The 27,571-nt window shown below is 36.1% G+C and overlaps 2 protein-coding genes across 5 annotated transcripts; one reads left to right on the forward strand and one right to left on the reverse strand.

Moving 5' to 3' along the window:
* The first annotated feature begins 1,289 nt into the window (after positions 1 to 1,289).
* On the forward strand, positions 1,290 to 2,691 carry LOC140840482 (small ribosomal subunit protein bS1m-like). 4 transcript variants are annotated; one of them, XR_012120003.1, is made up of 3 exons: positions 1,290 to 2,048; positions 2,372 to 2,395; positions 2,469 to 2,691. XR_012120003.1 is itself a non-coding variant. In XM_073207667.1 (2 exons), the coding sequence occupies exon 1, from the start codon at positions 1,398 to 1,400 to the stop codon at positions 2,004 to 2,006; it is 609 nt and encodes a 202-aa protein (XP_073063768.1). In that variant the 5' UTR covers positions 1,290 to 1,397; the 3' UTR covers positions 2,007 to 2,048; positions 2,369 to 2,691. The 4 variants fall into 4 exon arrangements, 3 of the variants coding, with proteins under 3 accessions (XP_073063768.1, XP_073063767.1, XP_073063769.1); XM_073207667.1 differs by having other exon boundaries at positions 2,369 to 2,691; XM_073207666.1 differs by having other exon boundaries at positions 2,372 to 2,691.
* A 2,174-nt stretch (positions 2,692 to 4,865) lies between these two features.
* On the reverse strand, positions 4,866 to 25,404 carry LOC140841421 (uncharacterized). Its single transcript, XM_073208823.1, has 15 exons — positions 25,040 to 25,404; positions 23,886 to 24,028; positions 23,236 to 23,325; positions 20,863 to 20,925; positions 20,004 to 20,090; positions 19,721 to 19,870; positions 19,470 to 19,630; positions 15,833 to 16,067; positions 14,231 to 14,341; positions 12,805 to 13,863; positions 12,424 to 12,687; positions 8,062 to 8,247; positions 6,775 to 7,929; positions 6,001 to 6,351; positions 4,866 to 5,473 (listed from the first exon to the last, which is right to left on the reverse strand). The coding sequence occupies exons 1-15, from the start codon at positions 25,302 to 25,304 to the stop codon at positions 5,132 to 5,134; spliced, it is 4,662 nt and encodes a 1,553-aa protein (XP_073064924.1). The 5' UTR covers positions 25,305 to 25,404; the 3' UTR covers positions 4,866 to 5,131.
* Positions 25,405 to 27,571: the final 2,167 nt, after the last annotated feature.

A 27,571-nucleotide genomic window follows, 5' to 3' on the forward strand; every position in this document is an offset into this window, starting at 1 on the left:
TTGTCATCATAACTGATCTGATGAAAGCAAAAAACTAATCTATCCTTTTTCAGTTATTCAGTTTACATGTTAAATCGTTTTCAAATATAATAAGTTTCTTCACGAAGGTTTTCTTCGAGTATTTTTCGCTTGGTCTTAAAACCAAACTCGATTTAATTAATCAGCGTAAAAATTCTTAGAACATGAGCTATTGCAGCTCATTGTAGAATTTTTTGTTTGATGCATCCAAAAGATGCTCAGCAAACGATCCTTCACATGTCTATAGTCGTCTTTACAAGAGATGAGTAATAAGCATTAAACTTCCTCAAGACAATCTCAACATAGTGAGATTGGAATAAGAATGTTGATTCTGAAGTTCTAGAGATTTTAATATATAGTATAACATCAGCAATGTCCATATTTTTCATATCAGAATATTTTGTCCACATTTTTGTTGTTGTTTTGATTATGTCTTGATTATTCTTCAGTATAAGAATGTCATCTATATATAAACATATTATTACATGAGATTTTCTATTATCTTTAATGTAAACACATTTGTCACACTCATTAATCTTAAAATCATTTGACAACATTACTTATGTCAAATTTCTCATTCTACTATTTGGATACTTGTTTAAGTCAATAGAGAGATTTAACGATCCGACACATTTTTTCTTCTTGACCTCGAATAATGTAACCTTCGGGTTGTTCAATATATTTCTTCTTCAAGTTCATTATTTAATAATACAGTTTTAACATCGATGTGGTGAATTTCAAGGTTATGCAAAACTGCAATTGCAATTAGTACCCGAAATTGAAGTTATTTTCAAAATTGGTAAATATGTATCAAAGAAATCAAGTCATATCTATAGCCTTTACCCACCAGTTTAGCCCTGTATTTTTCACCAGTTCTATCTAATTTGCATTTTTCTTTTAGGATCCGTTTGCACCCCAAAAAGTTTGGTATATTGTGGAAGATCAACTAGTTCTCAAGTATGGTTTTGCATAATATAATATATTTTTGTATTGATGGCTTCTTTCCGGTATCAGGACTCAAGTTCGAGCTCAAGTCAAAATATTCTAATATGTTTGTGAGCTATTCGAAGATAAATGCCAGAAATAATATTTGTTTAATAGACAATCATTTTTTAAACTAAAAATATTGAAGCCAGAGAGCAAACAAATTATAAATTATCGAAAAATATAATATGAATTTAAATTCAACTCAATTTTTTTTAAAAAATATTCAAATTTAATTCGAATTCGATATACTCGAACACAAATCAAATATTTGACGAAAAAACAGTCTAGTGTGCATCCCTAGATCCGAGAATGGAGTCGTAATTAAAATCTTGTGTTGCAGCTCTCTAACTGAAACCGAACCCTAAAAGCCCGTCACTTCACCACTCAACAAGATGAGCGGGTATATGAGCCGATTGTTCCCAAGATCCAATTCCAGCTTCCTCTTGCGCAGCGGGAATGCGCTGCAGGCCAAAGTTGTGCGCTTGAGGGATGAAACCTACATCATCGATGCCGGGTTGGGCCCGCCAAGAATATGCACCGGCAACGAGCTGATCGGAGCTCCAAAATCCCCCGAGAAAACCAGTTTCTCGAACCGGGTCGGGTTTCTCAACCCGTCTTCCGGTAATTCCGAAGTGAAGATGCAGATGCTGGAGCGCTGCTTCATCGATTTAGTGACGGGAGATCCTCGGACGAAGGAGCGAGCCGCCGTCCGGTTCAGCGAGGCGATGGGGCAGGACGATTCCGTGGAGGGCGAGGAAAAGCTCCTCCTGCCGCGGAAGTTCCGGAAGTACAGAGCGTGGATGGAGATGAAGAAAATACATCAGAAAAATGGTCGGGTGAAAGGATTCGTGGCGGAGAAAGTGAAGGGAGGATATTCCGTGGGGATTGCGGGCTATCTCGCGTTTCTTCCTAATCGTCCTTATTTTGTCGGCCAGAACTCTGGTGATCGATACTACATTGAGAGCATCAACCCCAACAACATTGTGGTTGTCAGGGCTTGATGAGCTAGCCATTTTCATTGCAAATTGCCTCTTTTGTTTAAAGTTAGAATTACAACTGATCTCTATTTTTCTTGATCCTGGACTTTATTATAATGGCTAGATTATCTTCTTTTCTTGGCTGAACTGATTCTCTGTTTTCGGTTTTCTCGGATTTTTTATATTCCTTGTGATGAAATAAAAAGCTTTGATTGTTCTAAATGATGTTCCAATATGTTTTCAATGGCCTAACTCTTTCCCATTTACTGGTTGATCAGGCTTACCTCAACCGAGTACGCTGTGTTTCATGTTTGATTGCTTTGATTGATTCTAATCTAAGCATTTAATCCAAGTTCATTCTTGATTTTTTTTACATATTTCAAAAGCAGAAAAAGGTGTTTCATGATGCTGAGGTTAGCTGGTTCGTTTCTTACATACAGTGATCACCGTTGGACATTTGATGATGTGGTTTTTTTTACTTTGAAGGAGCGATTTGGCCGAAAGAGTAGACTCTGGAGTTGGCTGAACTTTACCAAAAACTGAAATCTTGGACTTGCTTTAGAATGATATGTTTGTGTCATGTCATGTGATCTCCCATCTGGTGAAATATGGTCTTATAAAATCTGGTTTATGTTTAGGTGGGTTTTGATGAGACGAGCGGGCAGTTGCATTGATAAATATGGGTAAATTATCTCTCTTTTTTTTTTTTCTTTCTTTCTAAACTAGAACCTCTAATTGTTTGCAAAGACGACCTATTCGTGCAAATCTCCCCTGTTCAATTTGTTCTTGTAAAAATAGATGTTCAAAAGATTTGGAGATCTTTCTTGAAAATTTAGTGGAGATTTGGCAATGAAAAGAAAGGGCTTCTTGTTCTTATGATAAGTTTGACAAAAGCCAAACAAAATCTGTCATATCTCAAGCGAATGGAGTGCTCATGTGCTATGACAGAAGATAGGATATGTTAGCGAATGAGGTATGTTCTTGAACAAATTTGGCTACTGAGTTAACTGAATGGAGAATTCATCCTTTCAACACATCTCATGCTTGTATATTTTTATAATTGTTTTGTGGCTTCCTCTTGTTAATAATCTCCAAAGATTTAAAAGTTGATTAATTTGATTTCTAACTACATAACGCTCCATCATATATTTGAAAAACTGCAATGACCTCTATATAAAAGAAAGTTGTTTTTGTCATAGATGAAAAAAAAATATATAGATGGCAAATTGAAAATTTATTTTTTTTTACCCAAAATAGTTAAAGTTCTGAAATTAAGTGGACGTCGGGTTCAGGATTTCCGGGACGGGTAGCCATTTTTGCTACCCTAACCTGACCCGAAATTGTCGTGTATCCAAAATTTTCTTCTTCTTTTTTTTTTCTTTTCTTTTTCTAAAAGTTGAAAACATTTTCAATAAAAATGGCTGCACTCCCTTTTGAAATACAAAAATTTCGAGTAATATTTATCGATCTGTCTTTTTTATTTCATTATATTTTTGAGTAATATTTATTTAATTATTAATTATAAAATTCAAAACCTAAAAATATATTCAATATACGTCAGGTATAGTTTTATCGTCCGACACCAGCCCGTCCAATTTGGGTACAAACCCTAACCTGACATTTTAGGAAAAAATACCTAATCAAATACCCAATATTCGAACCCAAACACCCACCCATATCTACATGTGCAAAAAATCTTTATAGCAATACAAAAATAAAAATTTATAATGATATCAAAATTATATCAAACATTCAACATTCTCAATTTATCTTTATATTATATATCTTACCCTTATATTATATATCTCACTTACCAAGATAGCCAGACCCAATCTCCGCCCAATTGGAAGATCCGATAACATGTTTATTGGAATCCATATCTAAATTCAAGTTAGAGAGAGAATTTTTTTTCGTATCTTCAATCATGCTTTTCACAAGTTCAAAATGATCTTTTTTTTTTTTTTTTTTTTTCTCAGATCCTTCTTCTCCTCGTGAAATCCAATGGGATCGATAGAGATTATGTCATCATCCCTAAGATCCCAAGTACCGGGATTTATCGAAAGTTCGATGACATTGACCCCACCTTAACTAACCTTAATTTTAGCAACGATAAATCATAATTTGCGTCAGAATTCAACACTCCATCATAAAAAAGGCAAAAACTTATGTTAGACGGTCTCACGAGTCGTATTTATGAGACGGATCTCTTATTTGGGTTATCCTTGAAAAAATATTATTTTTATGCTAAGAGTATTACTTTATATTGTGAATATGGATAGAATTGACCCGTCTCACAGATTAAAATCCGTGAGACGGTCTCACATGAGACCTACTCTAAAAAAAAAAACAAAAACAAAAACAAAATGAACCGGTTTCATTTTCGGGAAAATCTATAAATAATTATTTCTACTATAGTTGAAATGACGGAAATATGCAATATCTGGATGAAATAATAAAAAACAAAATCATCACAAATTCACGTGCATTAGGAGTTAAGCCAAGGGTTTTGATAGATTCTAAATATTATCCCATCGACAATGGAAATGTGGAGTTTCATACAATAACAGCAATCAGCATTCATCAAGTTAGAAGATATATCTATAAATTCAGGGCGAACTGCAGGTTACCCGCTTTTATATTAGTATGATGCTTCACGAATAAACTAAAGAAGATATTTTGCACAAAACTCAACAACAAATGTAGATTAACTGGTCATCAAATGTCGCGGTTAACCTGATAATATCATCTCCTAGGCGAACGACAATGCAGACCAGATTAACATTCATGGCAAGTAGCATCGCCAAGTCAAGGACAGAAGGTTGACACATTCTGATCTTTCTGGTAGTTTGTACCTAGAATGATCTTAAATATCCCTCTCCAAGCAACAGAACAAAAACATCTTTACCAAACTAAGATAAAGTGGTGCCTATCCGGGTTGCAATCCCAATCGTTTTGCATGATTGAATTCCAAATGTAGCACAACCTCTTGCATATTACAACACGCCATTCTACTGTGTAGTTGCATTGATCACCTTCAGCAACTGACTGAAAGAAAATTGTTTCCACTAGATAGAACTGCACCATTTCTGGAGAGAATTTGGTATCGTTTTATGAAACCAGCCTAGCCGAGGACTTATATTGATGTTTGTCTACTTATCCATCATGTTCTCACCAAGATTGCTTTCAAGTGCTCCTCCATTTATATCATTTTCTTGCATATCCACATCAGCTTCTATATTTAAATCGTTCTGTATTTGCTTATCCCCATCCTGTTTCGCATAAGTTTCTGGACTTGATACATCATTTGAGTTGCCATCAGGTAGAATATCCTTCTCAGCCCCATTTGCCAAACCATGAATATCTATATCCATTGACCGCATAGAAACTTCTGAATCCAGTAGGCCATTTTCTTCTTGCGCATTAATGCCCACAAAGTCTTGCTCTGGGGGGTTGGCAGGAAATTGATTTAACTGGTGACTCATTAATCGTTCCTGGTGAAATCAAATAAAGGATTAATCGAAGGGTGAAGAAGGAATTGATAAAAAAGTTAGAAATACACAGTTTTTTAAAAATTATTAATAAAGTTTCGAATGACTGCCGTGAGATTGTCGCAGCATGTCTCACAATATGGGGATGCAATGAGATTGATTCCATACATGTGCACATAATACTCCATATAGCTCACATGTTACTGCCCACGAATGCTTTATGTCAGAGGTAACTAAAACAGTGGGCAATCGTAACCAGGGTATGTGCCAGGGTCGTAAAGTATAGGTTAGAGATGTAAGAACTTGAGGGGAACATCCAGGTAAAAAAGGGGAAAAGAAAGCACATACAGATTGTAGTAGTTTTGTTTCTTGGACTCCCTACTGTAAGTTGTACGGTTAAACATAGGATAAAAGTGGCTATCACACTTCAAAGTTTCAATGTCAATAGTAAAGAATAAATGATATATATGCTATGAGGAAAAAGGCACCAAACAACGTAAAATCTAGAACTGAGGTAAAGAGGACAGTACCTGATAGACATGATGCATCTTGTAATTTACAATGTTGGCCATCTCTTCAATTCCACTAACAAGCTGGGCTGGACCTGTTTCTTCAACATGACGATCAGTGACTGCATCGACCTCGCTTAGGTTCAATGCAAGAAGATCAGGCCTCTGAAGAAGAAGCTGAAATGTAGGCTGCAATTCATAACATTGTTCAAACAGCGAACGTCGGCAGAAAACATAAAGCCCCAATCGAGCGCGTGACATTGCGACAACCAATCTTCTCACATCACGAAGATGGCCCACAAAGCGAGTACGAACAAGAGATAACAAGATAAAATCATTTTGCTGTCCTTGAAATTTGTCGACGGTGGTTACCTAGAGTATAAAATATGATCATAAGCGATAATTAACAAAAATTACAACCAAGAGCAGATTGCAAGAGAATGCAGAGTGACAAGGACCCCGATCATCCATCAGTTTGAATGCTAATATAGCTAAATCTCCCAGATTCCGCATTGTTTAAATTTAGCATCAGCTTGCTGCTTAAAGACAATCCCCATCCCATATCAAGTTCAAGCAAGTTGTTGAGAGCTAGCATATATTCACAATACGAGTCGACTGATAACATTTTGCATCGAAAAGGAGAATGCTTCTAACTGCAGATATATTCTAAACAGACACAACAATACCAAGAAATTATCCAACATTCTGCAGATACATTAAACAGCATGGTGCCCATCTATACTCTGGACATTTCAGCAATTGCAAGTCTAATGCACAAATGGATATATAACTTACCTTGTGAGGTGGTCCAATGAAGTCAAATGGGACACATCTTCTGTTGATAACATCACGAATTAAAAGTTTCTGACCATTGTATGTAGTCAATATGGATATTTTGTTGGCTGGATACCCAAGTAATCGCATGTAGATATACACGCTTACAATATATTCAGCCTCTCCTTCATTTTGATAGAACCAGGGTGATGGAGCAGTCTCGCCCCTCCCACGGTAATCAGGAACGTCTACCAACTGATAGTCATAACAGAATCCCGCATTTGCTCTATGGAATATAGCGTTCTCTCTCACAAACTGAAGATCACCAAGATCTTTATATCTCCAATTGTAAAGTCTTGCTAAACTTGGCCTAGCTCTGCCCTGTGCATTGAGCTCAATATATGGAATTCCAAGCCGCACAAATCTTGTGAATAGGCTCTGATCCATATGGCTGTACTTCTGGAAAGCCATATTTTTCACAACAGGAGGCAATTGGTGATGGTCACCTATCAATATACAACGTTTGAGCCTAGCATAGCCATCTTCCTGCCTTTGGAGCAACATTGGAATAAAAGTTTCAATCTCCAAGATTTGAGCACTTTCTTCCATCAACAAGTTATCATATTTAAATCCCAGGTGCAGAAAATCTTTTCTTTTTAGAGCCGCATGGGTGCAAGTCATTGCCACTATTTTCGCCTGCTTGGTCATCAGGTAGTTAGATCTATCAACTGTTGACTTGAGCAACTCAAATGCTCTACACTCTTCAAGCTCTTGAAACATAGTTTGCAGGTGCCGGAAGCAACCTTTAGCTGCATGCATGTCTTTTTCATAGGACTGACCCGTGAAAATTGGCCTAGGAGTATCGTTGAAGAACTCCTTAAAAGGAAATCGGTCCTGAACAAATGATGGCTTGTCTTGATTCTCAACACAAGCAGCTAAAAAAAGTTCCCAGCGAGAGTACACATGAAGCAACCAGAAGTATCCAGCAGTTTCACATGTATATGCCACATCCTCAGGCAGCTGTAGAGATCTTGCAAGGCGCTCCACTTCACTAAGCAGTTCTAATCGCCGAACTAGCATTGCATTCACACGGCCTTGGCGACTGAAGTCAAGATCAGTTGCCAATTCTTGCTCACCTTGACCAAGTCGAAGTAGATATCGAGCAGGTACATCCCTCTAAAACCATGAGCACAATGTGAACAGAAACTCAAAAATGAAATAAAAATATCATCTAAAATGATTTTAAAAATGAATTTGAGCAATTAAAGTTTATCATTGCAGAGGGGATCCTCTCAATGGCTTTGTTACCTCCATTATCTTTTCGAAAAGATCATTCAAAGCCTGATTTGAGTGGGTAATTATCAATGTTCTCTGAGAAGGGCAATTATGATAAAGCACGTTCAAGACTTGCACAGCTGTATCCGTCTTTCCCGTACCCGGTGGACCAACCACCATGCTTAATCCAGGCTGAATTCCTGATATGATTGCCTCAATCTGCAAAATAACCCATCAAAGAAACAATGAAGTTTTAATTGAAGTTTGAAGTGTCAATTCCAGCCATGAACGCAATATTTTTGCACAAAAACACGAGATTTTTACATGAGAAATATAAGCAGTAAGCAAATGTCTCAACATGCTGAATGATTCAGCACAAACCTAAGCCATTGATGTCTAAATCCTATCGAATTTTAGGGATTTCATTTTCGTGTTTACCTTGAATTTTCGTTCCTTATTTTGTGCTTATTTAATTTCATTTTATCTTATTTGTAGATTTGAACGAAGATGAAAAAAGTCTAATTTTGGAGATAAGGTGATTGTATAAGACTTCAAAGACAACAAAATAACAAAAGAAACGAAATAAAATATTATTATTTTTATTAAAGTAAGAATCTTGGAGTTTTGGAAAAAAAACTGGGCAAATTTTGATAGAAATGAAGTCTCGTATTATAAAAATAAAATATCTACAATCTTATCACAAACTTGAACTTGACATGGGTTTCAAAATTCGGAGGATTAGGCCTATTAAGTTGAGATAAAAGGCTGCGTTGTGTTGGGAATGAATTGCGCGGACGACGAGGTTAAAGATTTGTCTATGTTGGTGGGTTGTAGAAAAGAGTGTTGGCCTATACGGTATCTTGGGGTACCTTTGGGAGGGAACCCCAACAAAGTGGAATTCTGGGAAGTTGTTCTATCAAAAATGTCCAAGAAATTGGCAAGTTGGAAAAAGGGGTTCCTTTCGAGAGGTGGTCGATCAATTTTGATCAAAGCCGTACTTTGTGCTTTACCTTCTTTTTACATGTCACTCTTTAAGGTTCCAATAAAGGTGGCATCAATGATGGAGAAAATGATGAGGGATTTTTTGTGGGATGGAGATGTTGGAGATAAACACTATCATGTGGTCGGATGGAAACAAGTGTGTAAACCAAAGGACAAAGGTGGTTTGGGAGTGGGGGATATTTGTCTCAGGAACAAGGCATTGCTTGGGAAATGGTGGTGGAGAGGGTCGGTGGAAAAAGACTCGATGTGGAAAAAAGTAATCAAAAGCATCTATGGATTACAGGAGAATGGATGGGATTTGGGGTTGGCGGATAGAGTGACATTCAGAAGCCCCTGGAAATTCATTTCTCGGTCTTACCAGGCTTTCCATCAACTTGTCAGGGTAGTGCCTAAGCAGGGTAATCTTATTCGTTTCTGGGAGGATATTTGGGAGGGAGATGTCTCGTTTAGGGTAAGATTTCCTTCCTTGTTTCGTATTTCTGTTTCTGTCAATCTTCCTATCAATCAATTCTTAGATGTTGTCAACTGTGGGGGGGGGGGGGGGGGTGGTTCTATCATTTGGGATGTCAGATTTAGAAGAGATCTTACAGAGGAAGAGGTTCGAGAATTTTCAGATTTAATGGGTGTCCTAGATAGGGTCAGATTGAACTTGGGTATTGAGGATTATAGAATCTGGTTGGGAGATCCTTCGGGGTTGTTTTCGGTTAGTTCCTTTTATAATTCCTTCTTTTCTATTTCCGATTCCAACTCTGTTTGTTGTTTTAATAATATCTGGAAAATACACGTCCCACAAAAGATTAAGATTTTCTCGTGGATCGTGGCATTGGGGAAGCTTCCTACGTCAGATTCTATGCAAAAAAGATGGAAGAATTGTTTTCTCAGTCCTCAGTGGTGCTGTTTATGCCGGAATGCTGACGAGAATCAAGATCATTTGATGCTGCATTGCTCTTTTTCCACGGGTTTATGGTCCAGAGTTTTACAAGAGTTGGGCTTTCAATGGGCAACTCCGAGGCAAGCAAAAGATCTATTCACTTTGGAAGTCGGCAATCGATTGCACAAAAGGCTTGGCAAATTCTGGAGATTGATTATCCATTTTGTTTTCTGGTCATTGTGGCTGGAAAGGAACAAAAGAATATTTGAAGATGATGCGGATTCAGTCGAACAAGTATGGGACAAATTGAAATACAGAATCGCAGCTTGGGCAGCAAATTTGAAAGAGTATCGGCACTTAGGAATCTCTGAATTAATTAGGGACTGGAATTATGTGTCTTTGTGATAGTGTTGTTAAGGAAAATGGGTTACTGTAAAATAATATTGTAATGTAGCGGTCTGTAGGGGCTGGCTTTGCTAGCACACATAACTGTGATGCGGATTTCTTATCCGCACTAAGGATGTAACCTAAATTATCTTAATATATCTAGTTTCTTATCAAAAAAAAGAGATAAAAGGCTGCGTTCAGCAGGTGAACATACATGAACAGAGAGAGAAGAGGAAGAAGACTTTACGCAGAAGACAGCAACAGAGAGGAAGAAGAATCCTATAAAAGATAGAAGCAGAAGACAGGAGTTGGAGGAAGACCTCAACACGCCAAAATCATTGAGAATTCCTCTTATTCTTTCTTGATTATGTTTTCATACACGAGTTTTCACTTTTGTTTTGAATTTATGGAGTAAACTTTTATGGACTAGGGTCAGGATAGGACCAAGACAAGTTATTTTGATGTTTTGAATTTGATTCGATTTTATTATTTATTTTGATTCATTGCTTGATGTTGTTTATCATGTGTTCTATTAATCTGACCAATTAAATTGCATATTTGTTGGTAAATTTAAAACATGAAGGCTATATATCAATATTTGCTTCATTACATCAATCAACACATGGTTAGACTAACTAGAAATAGTATTTGCCTATTTGATTTAATGTGAGACTTTAGGTTGAAAAATTGAAATTTCATGGATTATTAATTCGAGAAATAGTTTAATAAATAATTTTCAGAATTTCGTCGTGAATTAAATAATTAATTTATTGAAAATTGAATTTGAATTTTACACATGGTTTATAAACTTGACTTGCTACCGTTGCACCTCTTAGTAGTAGTTTTTAAGAATTTGAATTTTCGTCTAAATTAATCTTCTCTCGTCTCTAGTTTCGTTTTTTTTTGCTTTAGTTAATTTATTTTAATTGTTTAATTTAGTTTTAATTAAATTATCACATCTTACTTGAATTATATTTACCTAAATCAGAAAAAATAATTCATATTCTAGTATTTAATCGTTGATCTCCGTTGGATACGATACTTGAATGCATCATATTAATTGTCCTAGTTCGTTTGCTTCGATCACCCATCAAAAGATAAGGTCAATTATGTGAATTACGCCAATTAATAAACAGTATCAATAAGCAATTTTTAGCACAATATCATCAAACCACAAACTTATATGAAATCCAAGAAAAACAACCCACAGCTCCTGCTAACCTTACAGAAGCTTAGGATGCTAAAATTATAATTTTTTTAAAACAGTGTTCCCAAATCATGCCATATTTAAGTAGAAAGTATTGGTGACCAACGCTGTTGTAGGTCTTAACTCTAGATTTCCATGTGGGTACAAGTCAAACAATATGCTAGACAAACAAATTAATGCTGAACGTGAAAAAACGAACAAAAATCTCCGACATACATCTAAAAGTTTATACAGATGAGCACGTGTATATAGACATACAAGCCCAAAAATCAAATTATCACCAGATGTGAAGTTCAAGCAAACCCAGCATCAAAGGACAATACCATTCGCATTGGGTAAGAACACTGAGGAAGGCACTCTTTCAAAAGTTTCAACATAACTTGATCAAAACTAGGTCAACATATCTCAAGTAAAATAAAATTTCAGAAGGAAATTGATTTACTTTCACTGATCCACTTCATTCGTTAATATTTTCCTCCTCTTTTTTTGTGTGGAAAGGACGAGAAGGCGGGAGACGATCAGCACGAGCACATAACATGGTTTACTTGCCTTATTTACAAAAGCCCTTAAAAGATTTCTAAATTACAAGGCAAACATCATAAGCAAAAAAAAGAGAAGGAAAAGTAAATGATGGACGATGACTGAATCCATATTGCATGAATAATGAGATGCATGCATGGTAACAGTAAACTTCAAAGTAGCATGGAGATTTCTCCAAAGCTGTCCATCTTTATCAAAGAACGACGACAACACAACTTAATAATTTCAAAATTCCATAAATAAACAAGAGTTTCAGAAACCACCAAAATAAAAGGAAAAAACCTCAAAATAGAGGTTACGTCATGTGGAAGAACAAGAGTAGGAAAAAGGCAAAAGGAAAGATCAATAACTAACAGAATAAACCATAACAACGAAAGTATCCAAGCACCTGTGTGGGAGTAAACCGCACATAATTCTGCTTCGGTTGATCTTGGGGATACGGACCTGGATCGGGAGGAATGTAAGCCTCAACTAGAAGCTTCTCTTTATCAGAATCAGAGGCTGCCGAAGCAGCAGAATCCGTTGAAGATACTTTAGCAATCTCGTTGCCAGAAAGAGAATGGAGATTGCCGTTAAAATTTTTTGGAAACTTGATACGGAAGGGCGGACAAGGTTGCATGCTCATACTACCATCTGAATTTGTAAAGCAAACCTGAACACGATTACCAAGAAGAAGTGAAAAAGGTACGATTAGCATTCTAGTTCATTGAATATTACTACTATAATGGACAACAGCGCTTCATATCATGGGAGTATACAAGACAAAAACCTGATAGTTCGGAAAACTGTCTTTGACATGAACAGCATCAAGGAAGGTGTCTTTAAAATCTACAACTTCCAGGAGGTCTGGCATATTAGTCCATTTCGCTGCTGAAGGATTTCCGTAACCCAAAAATATGTCGTGCAACCAATCAGGAACAATACATGATTCATTCATTAGATCCCTTATGGATTCCAAAATTGCTTTGAAATTGTTCTCTTTTGGTTTCCGCCTCATCAATATGTTGAAAGTGCCATACACATCTTCAATACCCTTTTCTGCCATATCAGAAACATCCATATGATATTGTGCTGTATCCAGTGCGATAGTCACAGTTCTTAGTTCTCCTTTAGGAGGCTTCCACTCATCGCGTTTGATCCTCCCTGTAAAATCATTCATGAGAGTTCCCTCTTCATCACGTATTTCAACAATTTCACATCCACGCACATACTGAAGACCAAGCCTCTGCAAAACAGATGCATTGGCTGCTTCCTCAGCACTTAGAGGTTCAAATGAAGGGCGAATGGACAGCAAAAATAGAACATCATGCTCCTTAAGCGCATTCCATTCTGATCTTATCTGTGCTTTATAGCTGGAAATGCTGAAAGTAACTTCAGCCGTAACCGCCGATGGATTAACTTCCCCAATGTTTGGTTGTTTAACCTCAGTTATCTTAAATTCTTTAATAGGTACGGCCATTCTTGACCAACCACGAAAAGCAGTCTCTCCTTCATTATTAATGCAAGCAAGAAGGTGTGGGACAGCCTCTTGAATATCCTCACGGATTTCATAAGTTGATTCAAGGCGAAAGAGGTTGAAATTTCTAAGAAGGTAATCATGAAGAGTTAAAAACTGCAAATTCAGCTTTGGAAGTGCCAAACAGCCTTCCCCAGAGTAGTTGATGCTTGGCACAAGACTTTCATCCCACATTATTTGTTCATTCGGATATAGTGGAAGAGCATTTATTGCCTCTCGCTGAGACTGATGTTTCTCAAAGAACGAAACCATGACTTCTATCAGGAAGTCAACTCTTTCTGACCATGGATCATCCTTAGATATCAACTTGAGCTGCAGTTTCAGAAACAAAAAAGAAAAGAAAAATCAGAAAGCAACCACTTAAAATGAATGTAATAGCATGAAAAATAACACACGTACTGAAAAATGAGCTTTTTCAATTTTATAAAAATAAAGAGAAGAAAAATCCTGGAAGCCGCTTTTGTCGTGTAAGTGCTTTTTGAAGCATCTTTTTCATTCAAACATCAATTTCTGTTAAAAAATGTAAAATAACCCACTTGGGTGCAACAGTTTCTATATTAAAATGCATAAACACTAGCATCTGTTTTATGATAGCTGACCGATGATTGTACAAAATAAGACGTGATAATCTTGCACTTGGTGGTATGTGACATGAGAAATGATTGGCAACCATACTAACCTTACCACAGACTAAATCTCTTAGCTCTTCAGGAGAAAGTACTGAGAGCTTTTTTGCCAGGTTCGCACGCCTATCAATAGCACCGATGTTGGCCAATGCAAGTTCTCGCAACTACAAAAAGAAAATGAAATATTTAAGAGTATATATCTTCCCCAAAATAAAAAAAGAAGTTATTTGTTTTTTTTCTACGAGCATCCATGTTCAAATCAGGATTGACAATATTAAGATGTTTTTAACTTGTTTTGAGGACTTGTTGACCAAAAGATACAACAACACACATGAATTGAGGTTTTAAATTTATAATTCAATATATCATCAAAACACACACATAAAGATATGAAATTTAAGCACAAAAAGAACTTCAACATAATATGTTGTATACTGTATGTCACATCTTCGTGATGTGAATAAAGACTTCACTGGATAATGGAATTTCTCTTATAAGCTGTAAAGGCGTTGCTTATCAGCATGATAATGCTATTTATATGGAACAAGACAAAACAGGTCAATTTCTCATAGTTCACAATTCACGAAGATTTTTTGAAGAAGTTTTCAGGTCCAATTTTCAGGAGCCCGGACTCAATTCAACACACAATTACTCAATCAGTTAATATAGATCAATCATTGTGAAGATGTAATTAAATGGATGTTCCTCAACTTTTGGAACATTGCATCAACTATAAGCTTAGCTGAAATTAAAAGATTGTCACTTTCTAGAACAATCTAAAAAACATGAAGATGATGACTTCAATAATGTAACAACGGTTCAGGAAAATGCATCTTTCAAGCCATGTACAAGTGATAAAACACCAAAAAATTATCTTCCCTTTCAAAACACCCGGGAAGGAAAAAAGAAAAAAAAATCTACACAGCAGCAACACACTAAGGGAAACAAAGAAAGAACACAACATTGATGCTGCTGCTGCTTTTGATTCAATGTTGGGATTGGGATTTGGTGATTGGAAATAGAGTCTAATGGCAAGTTTTATACTTTCAATTTTATTGTATTCGTAATCTTATTATACACAACAAACTTTGAAAAAACGAGGTTCACTAGGATGGATTGTGCAATCACAATCCTACTAAACCCAAGGAACTCAGTATAATCTCAATGATGTGCAGTGTGAAGTGTGAACAGGTCAGTTTTGAAATTAGATATCATGTGATCTCCACAATTACAATATTCACCAGCACGATTTGTGTTATAGCTAATGGTAAAAGTCTGTCAAATATTTTAAACTTCAAAATAATCCAAACTCTAATTTCTGATAGCTCTTTCTATAGGAGCAATTATTGCTCCCCAACGATCCTTTCTCAATAACTGTACATGCCTATAACTTGTGGATATTGAACATCTGACAATTTCTATTACTAATTGTATGATCGAGTAATTGCTATGTACAAAAATTTATAACTGATTACAAAAATTTATAACTGATGACAGTACAACAACTCAATTTTTTTAAAACGTTTCAACCACTTTTCCTAAAATGACAATTCCTTTCAAACAATTTGTATGTGCGACCTCCCTCTTATTCTTGGCTCATTGGGGGCAGAAAAAATAACAACAATTCCTTCCATTCACACAGTATGCATGCATACCTTTGGAATCTTTTTAAATGCAAAAAGTTGGAAAGCCTGAAGGCGCTTATAATGAGCTTGAAGGACTTCATCGTCAGTCATTTGTCTACCTTTTTGATCATCAATCTCAAAACCTTCATAGTACTGTAGTAAGTCAACCAACTGCGCAAAGAGCTTCCCTTGTTCATGTTTATACAAAGTACTTAAATGGCATTTGGAGACAACAGCAACGTCAGCAACAAGTGGCCTGACTAATCTGAGCATAAAAAAGATATAAATAAAACGGGATAATGGAATTGCTAAGTAAATAGACACACATCACTATGAAAATCATGTGATGTTGAAAAAGTATTCGACAGAAACAATGCAGTAAAAAGTAAATTCAGCCATTTAAGGCCCAAAATGCCACTTACATAGTAACACCATGTTGAAAATGGAGTGTAATAGTGTAAAGAGCAATATATAGCTAATGTCAGGAGTCCCAAAATTGCAAGATATCATGTAGTACAGGAAATTTCAATCCAAATCATTAGAACAGGGTAAATATTACAAAATGGTATCAAAACAGTGTTGCAACATTTACATTCTCACAAACAAAAGCTAAACATATTGTCGTAAGTTTGTCATTGAGATGATTTGTGGATGGAATAAGATATTAATGTACAAAATTATTATCATTATGAAAAACTGCCACAAAAATTTACATGCTTCTCATAAAACTGCCACAAATTCGGTATAAAATATTGAAGAGCATTCATGACATCGAGGCAAGTCAGCCAGTTAATACATCCAACAATTTATCATGGGCTAGCCATTGATCTAGTCAACAGAAAATCAATTTCAAGGAAGCACAAAATGATGGGTATCTATTAGTCTCTAAGTTCCAGACTATCCAAGCTCAATGTATGACCACAATTGAATATTATGTGCCAAGCTTGACTATAGACAACAAAAAAATCATTTGATAAAAGCCAAGTTCCCGCCATTTAACCCTCAAGAAAGCATCATTTAGATGGTTGAAAAGAAACCGTTTGCCTGAGACTGCTAATTAATTAACAAAGAGTGTTTATTTTCACACTTTTAATGTGTACCCCACACATAAAACAAATGAAAATAACACATCTGATATCATTTGCTGATCATATCCCACACTGACCTACAAGAGCCATAAGGAGAACTCAGACCAGATATCACCTACTTTTGAAGATATTAAACATCATTCCCCAATATATAAACATAACAACACAGTAGAATGGTTAAATTAACCTGTGACACGTCAATACAGTCCTGTGAATATTAATGAAGCTAACTCATCAGAGTAAATTAACATAGGAAGGACATTCAATATCCAATGCAACATATCTCATAAATAATTAAGAGTATAGTAATTGTTCTTCTATTTCCATGCAACTAAAGGATTTTATATCAAAACAACTGGGAATCTAATAAATAATACATAAACCAGCACTCCAGGCATCATTTTCAAACCCGTCATAATTAATTTTTTTTCCAACCATTAAATGAAAATTATTTTTTTTTTTTTGATAAGAAACTAGATATATTAAGATAATTTAGGTTACATCCTTAGTGCGGATAAGAAATCCGCATCACAGTTATGTGTGCTAGCAAAGCCAGCCCCTACAGACCGCTACATTACAATATTATTTTATTGTAACCCATTTTCCTTAACAACACTATCACAAAGACACATAATTCCAGTCCCTAATTAATTCAGAGATTCCTAAGTGCCGATACTCTTTCAAATTTGCTGCCCAAGCTGCGATTCTGTATTTCAATTTGTCCCATACTTGTTCGACTGAATCCGCATCATCTTCAAATATTCTTTTGTTCCTTTCCAGCCACAATGACCAGAAAACAAAATGGATAATCAATCTCCAGAATTTGCCAAGCCTTTTGTGCAATCGATTGCCGACTTCCAAAGTGAATAGATCTTTTGCTTGCCTCGGAGTTGCCCATTGAAAGCCCAACTCTTGTAAAACTCTGGACCATAAACCCGTGGAAAAAGAGCAATGCAGCATCAAATGATCTTGATTCTCGTCAGCATTCCGGCATAAACAGCACCACTGAGGACTGAGAAAACAATTCTTCCATCTTTTTTGCATAGAATCTGACGTAGGAAGCTTCCCCAATGCCACGATCCACGAGAAAATCTTAATCTTTTGTGGGACGTGTATTTTCCAGATATTATTAAAACAACAAACAGAGTTGGAATCGGAAATAGAAAAGAAGGAATTATAAAAGGAACTAACCGAAAACAACCCCGAAGGATCTCCCAACCAGATTCTATAATCCTCAATACCCAAGTTCAATCTGACCCTATCTAGGACACCCATTAAATCTGAAAATTCTCGAACCTCTTCCTCTGTAAGATCTCTTCTAAATCTGACATCCCAAATGATAGAACCACCCCCCCCCCCCCCCACAGTTGACAACATCTAAGAATTGATTGATAGGAAGATTGACAGAAACAGAAATACGAAACAAGGAAGGAAATCTTACCCTAAACGAGACATCTCCCTCCCAAATATCCTCCCAGAAACGAATAAGATTACCCTGCTTAGGCACTACCCTGACAAGTTGATGGAAAGCCTGGTAAGACCGAGAAATGAATTTCCAGGGGCTTCTGAATGTCACTCTATCCGCCAACCCCAAATCCCATCCATTCTCCTGTAATCCATAGATGCTTTTGATTACTTTTTTCCACATCGAGCCTTTTTCCACCGACCCTCTCCACCACCATTTCCCAAGCAATGCCTTGTTCCTGAGACAAATATCCCCCACTCCCAAACCACCTTTGTCCTACCATTAAATGAAAATTATGAATTTCACTAATGATTCTTTCTCAGTTCAATGTGCATTAATGAAGAATCATCATCAGTCAAATCTCAAAAAGTGAATTGGAACCATCTTGCCCAAGATTTAATGAACTACCACCACCACCTCCAAAAGATTCAACAGTCGGAGAGGTGAGAAATTCAACATTTATGGTTTCTAACATGCCTGCGACATGCACGGGACCATATTTTAAAAACTGAGTAGCTTAGACTCATCTTTATCAATGGCTGGATGTGAGACTCAAATTTAGGACTTTCACTGATGATTGGGTTTAATATTGTGTCAACAATCACCTCATGTGATGCGTAAGCTGTTGAAGAGGTGATTTATAAAAAAATATATCCAGGGGAAGGGAAGTGTAACTCGAACATTAGATAAAACCCAAGAAAACTTACCCCTTCATCACCATAAAAATTAGTTGTACACAAGGTGCTGATATTTAATAGTTTTAGTCTCTAATGGTAGTCATATCTTGGCTAGTATAGGATTCAGACGAAACATAGTTGGGATGAGAAGCAAAGAATATCCATACACCATTTTTCACTTCACATGACCCGAACTAGCAAATTGAATGTATTCTGAAATTGACCGATGAATGTACCAAGGTTTTTATTCATTATCTTACATTCTCTTTTCCAAATGATATGGAGTTTTCAAAACAATTATTTGATTTAGTCCACTCATCCGATCCAACTGGAGAAAATACAGGTGGCTATTAAATTAAGATCAGCACAATCATTTCTATCAAGCTTGATGAAGGGGGAAACTTATATGATAGAAACATTCCACTGTGAAACAGTACCTCCTAGTTGGTAGTTGGCTCAACAGATCAATAAGGAACTCCATAAACCTCTCACAATATAAAATACTGGCGCCATCCCCTTCATTCATCCCAGTTATATCAACCAGCTCGTTATCCTTGTCATTTCGCTGTTTAGTAGGAAAAACCTCAGAATCAAGTACCTGACAATCAAGTTGACAGAAGAGACAATTGCATTACTTGTATGTTGAATATTCAATCAAAGATCACAAAAGATACAGAGCAAGGCATACTTCTAGAAACTCCTCAATGAGGTTACGCAAGAATCTTGCTTCTACCATTGTTGTGGGATCAAAAGGTTCCCCTCGTTTAGCTGCATCCTTTGCCCGCTTTGCAATTCTTCTCCATTTCTTGATTAAAGATTCATTAAGACAAAGTTCCATCTATTGCCCATTGAAACACAGACAAGCAGAACACATGATAAAATTATAAAATATCACGGAATTTATTAAATAAGTTGGAAATCTTATGTAACTCATTTTCCCAAGTCAGTCAAAACAATATAACAGAGCATACCTGAAAACGGCCATATGAAAGGCTATGCCAGCACTCAAGACTCGCTAATCTCATAATCTTTTCACTAACAATTTCATCTTCAAGACTCTATCAACGTTATGCAACAGAAAATGGCAAGCATTAGAATTATTTTCATTTTACAAGAAATATAATCTCAATGTTTGATCTTGTTTTAGGAGTTTTGGGATAAGACTTTCGGAAGATATTTTGGGAGAATGTTCTGGGAAAATATAATGTATATTGGTTTCATTTTGGGAAATTATATTTTTACTGTGGATGCCAAATCATGTCTGAAATAGTTAGACAAAATCATTTTAAAATTCAATCATTGTATATTTTAGAGTGTATAAGTGTATAACATAATTATAATAATAGCATGTTTCTCTGAAATAATGAAAAATTTAGTTCAAAGTAATATTGTGGTCAAAGATGAATGTTAAATACTACACACATCCCTTGAGGTTAACATAAGAGACAGCAATATGAGATTTGTTTAGACGCTCAAAACATGTTTATAGTCAAGATGGTGAACAGGTAGTTTAAAGCATGGTAAGGTATAAAACAGCAATATAACAAAAGAAAAAAATAAAAGGCAGCCCCTTTTAAAGTGAGTAAATAAACGATTCATGATGCTCAGCCGCAAATTCAATTAAAAAACACCATAAATTTCGACTCAGCATATTTACTAAAACATCCAAAATTCAAGAATCAAACAAAAATTAATTGTGAGAAACAATTAGAAAAGAAGTCATTTCAAACAGGACTTCACTTATTAGCACGAAATCAAGTTCAGAAAATAACAGGAAGTGAATTGCAACGCAGATTTTGGAAGGAAAGAAAATATCAAAGAACACAATACCTGAAAGGCATTTATCATAAAAAGTAGATAATTTGTCTTCTCTGCAACAGTTAGGACTCTTCCCTGCAAGCATACATCAGCATATTAACTATTTTTCTACCTGATCAGGAAGCAAAACACTGCAGGTTTCAGATTTATATTAAGAAATGCATTTACAATGACTGCCTCTTTGTTCACATACCAAATTTAGGGAATTAAGGCGAACACAGCTACAGTATGATGGCCGCAAAGACTCATGACCACAAAAGTAAAAGAAAAGGAAGCAGATACCAGAGTTGGCAACTAAAAAACATGAAAAAGAGTCGGTTAAGAAAAAGCTGGTAGTTCCAATGGCAAACTACGTTTTCAGAAGAAAAGATACCAACAGAGGGTAAGGAAAGCTTATAAAAGATGCAGCTTCAATAACGCAATTACTTTTAAGGTGATGCAAGAGTTGAGATTCTTTTGGATTTTTCCGAGGAGGGCCAAAGATATGTTTATCATAGATCCGGGATTTCGAAAGGGGGCTATCGTGAATAACTTACGGTCGTTCATTTCACATTCTGGACATTATGGCTCGAGAGAAACAACAGAATTTTCAATGACTCGTCTAGCTCGGAGGACAAAGTTTGGGAACTACTGAAATTCAGGGTGGCGCAGTCAACAAGGAATATCAAAGAACTAGGTCATCTAGCTATTTCAGATGTGGTTAGGGAATGAAAGTTTGTATCGTTTTAATTTGATTGTTGTACTATCTTTTATTTTGCGGAAAGCTCGTCCGCTTCCTTTGTAATGGACTCTTATAATTAAATAAATATATGTTTCCTATCAAAAAAAAAAATTAACGCAAATACCAAGTTATCCTGTCTAACAATGCAGATTCAATAACGCAGTCGCAAACACCAAGTTATCCTATCTAACAATGCAGCTTCAACAATCAACACCACCGGTAAAGGCATCTTTATACCTCAAGATAAGTAACTTTTATGATGAAGGTGCAATTACAGGAATTTCTCCATAATGCAGCAGATTTTGGAAGTCATGCACTCAAAACTACTGGTCCAATAGTACAACAGATAAAAAGTAACAAAAAAACATGCGCATTTTGACCACAGGTAGGCTCATTCATAAACTATTTAAGCAAAATGTGATATTTCGATGATGTTTTGCAACTATTACTGTTAGTTGGTTTGAGGATGAATTGAAGATCCATGTTCAGATGCCTTGTAGTGTGGTAGTTAAAACAGAAATTTTTACGGAAAATATTCTTTGGAGAAGCTAAGATGAGTCAAAATCCAGTAATATGGTTAATGGGAGAGAAGTTTGCAAAGCAAAAAAAAAACAAGGAGAATTAAGATTTGGCTATCACGAATTTCCATGCTTGCACTAAAGCGCTGCTTTGTTTATGGCTGTAGAGTTTACCCTCAGACGAGAACTCGTTTTGGCATTGGATTATAGCCATGAAAATATAGGTGAATTTGGCAGGATTGAAGGCCGGGGATGCCCAAAAAATGTCTTTTACGTGTTCATGAAAAGCAATTAGAGTTTTACACAACAAATTCAAGAATGTCTTTTACATGTTCATGGAAAGCGCTACTTTGCGAATGGCTGTAGAGTTTATCCTCACACGAGGACTCGTTTTGACATAGGATTACAGCCATCAAAATATATGGTGACTTTTGCGGAATTGAAGGCTGGGGATTTCCAAAGAATGTCTTTTACATGTTCACGGAAAGCAATTAGAGTTTTACACAACATATTCAAAAATCATGTTAATTGGACAGTGGGTGACGGTTTTGGGAGGATGATTAGAAGGGGTGGGGTTTTCTCTAATAGTTCTTCTGATTATCATCCTTACATCATAGCCCCTATTGCTGAAGAGGAGAAAAAGTGTCATTGTTACTTACTTAGAAAAGGCTAGACTATCTGGAGAGAGGTTTTAGGTGTTGGACAGAAAAAGTGTGCCTTTCTCTGCAAATCCATGTCTTTCTCAGACCAATTGTTCAACCTACTCATCGTATATACTCCTGCCTCTCATTTCAAAAACCACTATTCCAATTTCCAACTTGTTTTGTAGGATTTTATTGGCTAATAGACTGAATAAACATATATTCTAAAGCAGATAAAACCTTCTCCAACGTTTTCTCCTAGTCGGTGCATCATACGCAAAAATCACAAAGAATCTATAGATTATAACTATCATGTAGATTCACAGCACTTACATGGTATAAGATATTGACGGAACTAGATTTTCATTGGATGTAGACGAAAAAAGTAAAAAAATACAAAATTAAAAGATCAACCAACATACTATCACTCTGAAAATAATGGTATAATGAATGAAAAATCAGGAAAAGAAAACATTTTTATTTTTAAGTTATAAGTGCAGCATACCTCTTTCAACCGAAGTACCCTCTCAATGAATGCTTTAAACATTTCCTTGCTATTATAGAAGCATATCCAAGCAGCCATATTTTCTCGAAACTGCAAGTTTAAAGTGTAAAATGTTCAAGTCCTTCCTAACCAAGGATCATGGACAAGGCACGTTTTCCTTCTTACAAGTTGCAAGCATAAGAATCTCATCTTGGCCTAATGCAGGTCAGAGTTAAAAGGCGTATGCCAGAAATGAAATTATAATCCCGCAGCCAAATAGAACCTTATTCGAGAGTCGAGACTCATTCCCCGCTCCAGAAAAAAAGTAAGGGAAAAAATTATCTGGACAAGTGAATACATTATACCCAATACTTGCAGTTCAACCAAAACACCGCCTAGTGCTTCTGCCGGAGATGCCACGTTCTTCCAAATTAACTCCTGTATTCCCGTTATCAAAGTAAATGTCCATCTCACTATGGACATTAATAAAGTTCACCTATGTACTGCTAGCAAAAATAATATTTAACACTATTTCTTAAAATGGAATCGTGTAAACACAACTCGTTGTGAAAATTGTTTTACATCCAGGACGTGTCTGCAAAAAATGTTCAGTGATTGTACAAATGGTTGACCAAGAAGATGTATCAACAGAGAAATCCCTATATATGTACCTTCTCATTGACCATAAGTATCATTGACATCACATGCTCAAAAGAAGCAGTCTCAGGATCAAAGTTTGGCCACAGATAATTCTCCAAGTATTGACTCACTTCTAATATCATAACTCTCTGCAGTGGTACTGGAATTCTACCGCCTAAGTTCAAAAAATATTTAATGTTATAATCATTATATAACAACACAATAACTATGGCTAGTCAATGCACAGGCATGAGTATCGGATTACAGGAAAATTGATAATTTATATTTAAAAGTTAAAACATCCATAAAAATGGCACAACACTACGGCACTACCCCAGGGTACTGTGAAATATGTTAGAAGTTCAACATATTTCAATTGTACAGTTTCAGCAGAGGAGGCCTAGATTTTGGGCTCTGGGAAATGAGAAATGTGTCAACAAATTATTGAACGACATTTCTTTTAAAAGGCCACAAAATATGTTTGAAAACGCAAACAAAAGAAGAAGAAATCAAACGTTTAAAGAAAATGTATTTTATGGAACACTGGTAATTGCAAATTCTCATCCAATACTTTACAAGTTGGGATCACACTCAACACTTCCTTTTATCCATTTAAAATTGCAAAACAACCAAAAGAAGTAGAAACCACATTCTACGGTTCTTCTCAGTAGTATTTGCTCTAAGAATTTCCGTGTCTCGCAATTAGTTTTTGCTTCACCTAATCTATTTCCTCAAAAAAAGCACACATGGTGCTTTATAATATATAAGAAAACAAAAAGAGAGTAAACTAAATAGTCATTTAACAAAGTAGAATATTTGAAGCAGTGACAGAAACACATGAAACAAAACATATCATATTTCAGCAGCAATCTCATATCAAACTGCATCCAAATGAAAACGTTACAGCCATCTGGGGCTAAAATGATCATAATAATATACTAGTCTAGCACCCTTTTACAAACGGTAAATTTTGTTATCCCAAAAAGTAATCTTCATCGTGATAATGCACGTCACTTTTTTATGCTGCGACGTAATTTGTCACAAAAGGCAGAATAAATGCCAAATTCACATTCCAAAAACACGAAGCCACCAAAAAAAAAGAACCAACAACACTCGGGGTATTAACGCCTCTGCATGAGAAACAGCCAGCAATAAACCGCACATGAACTGTACCGAGTCAAATTACCTTTGACTTTTAACTCGGAATAGTAAATTTCTTTGACAAGCTCTTCGCTGAAGGGCTTCTTCAGGCCTGAGTCCGCGTTTACCGCCCAATTGGCAGCCGCTATTTTGGTTAAACGGTCCCTTTGAATCTCACTGAAAGTAATGGAACCAGACAAGTTGGATCCCTTGTTGGACTCGTGCGGCTGCGAGGCGTCCACAGACTCCGGGTACTCCGCCACCCGGTGGCGCCGGAAATCGTACACCCCTGTACCGTAAATCTTCGTCATATTCCAAGGAATTAGCAGATTTTAGGACTTTGCATCTAGATGCATCGAGTGGGGCTAGGGTTTCTGGGATAAACCCTGTGGGGGAAGAAGAGAAAACAAGTTTAATTGGTACACTTGGCTGTTATATGTATTGATTTATAATAAATTTTCATATTAGAAATATTTAATCATCTTCCAAATGTCTTCTGGAATAGTAAGAAACATATTATTTCTAAGAAAATTTTGAGAAAAAAAATATTTCTATCAAAGCACGTCTTTGTCAAATTAATTATGAATATTTAGAATTATTTAAAAATAAAATACATTCTTTATTAGAAAAATGTTTAATAAAACATTCTCAATCTCCTTGATCATGTATTGCTTTCTATGTTAATAAACATTCTGAACAGAAAAGAGGAGTTCCTCGTTTAATTATAAATTATAAATATCTTAATAAGTTTTTAAAATGGATTAGACATCATATTCTCGATAAAAAAAAAAAGATTTATTAGATAGACTTGTCAATATTATTATATTTTCAAAATTCGATTTAAAATCAAGATTTTGGCATATTCAAATAAAAAATATAATCTATATAAAAGTGTTTTCAATGTTCCAATAGGACATTATGAATGGATAGTAATGTCATTTGGCTTAAAAAAAGCCCTCTATGAATTTCAACAAATTATTAATGAAATTTTTTTATTCTTATAGCAATTTTATAATTGTCTATATTGATGATATTTTAGTATTTTCAAATGATATTGAAACACAATTTAAGCTATGTTTAAAAATATTATTATTAAAAATGACATTATTATATGAAAATTTAAAATGATTTTGTTTCAAAATAATATTAGATTTCTAGGTCATATGATTGAAAAAGAAAGATAATTCATATTCAAAGTATGGAATTTGGTTCAAAAGTATGGGGCACCCCTTCGGCACCCATTAACGAGTTCGCTTCCTTGTTCGCAGGTTACATTTGAAGTCATATCCCTTGCTCATTTTCCTTAAACACAACTCTTATCAGATCCGGTGGATTGTCCCGACCCTACTCACCCAATTCACCCAAATCGCATCATTGGCGCCGTCTGTGGGAAATCAAGTGGGAGAAGTCCGGGGAGATTAGCCTTTTTCCCAGAAGTGTTATGTGGAAGTGGTTCGGGTGGATCAGAAGAAGGTGATAAGGGAGGAGAAGAGAGTAAGTAGGGGTGAGGAGGTGGAGAGAGTAGTAGAGAAGGGAGAGGTTCACTTTATAGCGGAGGAAGAGCAGGAAGTGGTGGAGATTGGGTTAGGCAAGGAGATCCGGGTGGTTTGAGATCTTGACTTACCCACCCGAGTCAGTTTACTAAATTGTTTAAAAGCTAATGTTAATGTTTTTGCCTGGTCTCACCAGGAATTGATCGGAATCTCACCCCTGATAGTTGAGCATCATCTGAACATCCTCCAGGGATATCAACCTAGTAAGCAGAAAAAGAGACACTTTGGTTTTGAAAAAGACAAAGTAATTGATGTACAGGTTCGAGATTTGTTGCAAGCCGACCACATTCAGGAAATCCAATTTCCTACCTAGCTCTCTAATGTGGTGTAGGTTCCAAAGGCTGCCTAGAAATGAATGATATATGTGGATTTTAGAGATCTCAACAAGGCTACCCCAAAGATAATTATCATTTGCCTCATATTCATCAGTTGGTGGATTCCTCATCTGGATATGAATTACTCAGTTTCATGGATGCTTACCAGGGGTACCATCAAATTTCACTGGCCAAGAATGATCAAGACAAAGCTAGCTTCATTACCTCATGAGGCACATTTTGTTTTGTGATCATGCCTTTCGGGTTAAAAAATGTCGGGACTACATATCAGCATTTGATGAACAGAGTATTTGAGAAGCAATTGGGGAGGAATGTGGAGGTGTATGTTGATGATATCTTGGGCAAGTCTCGAGAGTTTTCTTGCTTTATTTCTGATTTGGAGGAGACTTTTGCCACTCGCATGCATTATGGGATCAAGCTCAATCCAGCTAAGTGCATATTTGGCGTGAAGAATGGTAAACTTTTGGGTTTTGTGGTTACCGACCGGGGGATCGAGGTGAATCCTGAGAAAGTTAAGTCAGTGCTAGACACGTCATTCCCTTGATCTGTCCGAGAAGTACAAAAGCTAACTGGGAGAATTGCTTCACTTTCTCGGTTCATATTCCGATATGCACATCGGAGTTATCCATTATTCCAGGTCCTTTGGAAGGCACAACAATTTGGGTGGGATGAGAATTGCGAGCAGGCCTT

This window comes from Primulina eburnea, chromosome 9, assembly GCF_022965805.1.
Source record: "Primulina eburnea isolate SZY01 chromosome 9, ASM2296580v1, whole genome shotgun sequence".
Classification (NCBI taxonomy): Eukaryota; Viridiplantae; Streptophyta; class Magnoliopsida; order Lamiales; family Gesneriaceae; genus Primulina; species Primulina eburnea.

Excerpts from the sequence above, each read along its gene's own strand:
- LOC140840482 (XM_073207667.1), top strand. The coding sequence starts at position 1,398 with ATGAGCGGGTATATGAGCCGATTGTTCCCAAGATCCAATTCCAGCTTC.
- LOC140841421 (XM_073208823.1), bottom strand. The coding sequence starts at position 25,304 with ATGACGAAGATTTACGGTACAGGGGTGTACGATTTCCGGCGCCACCGG. Across the intron at positions 20,926-23,235 it reads GGGTACTTCGGTTGAAAGAG|GGAAGAGTCCTAACTGTTGC; the intron begins GTATGCTGCACT and ends GTATGCTTGCAG. Across the intron at positions 12,688-12,804 it reads ACAGTTTTCCGAACTATCAG|GTTTGCTTTACAAATTCAGA; the intron begins GTTTTTGTCTTG and ends AATCGTGTTCAG.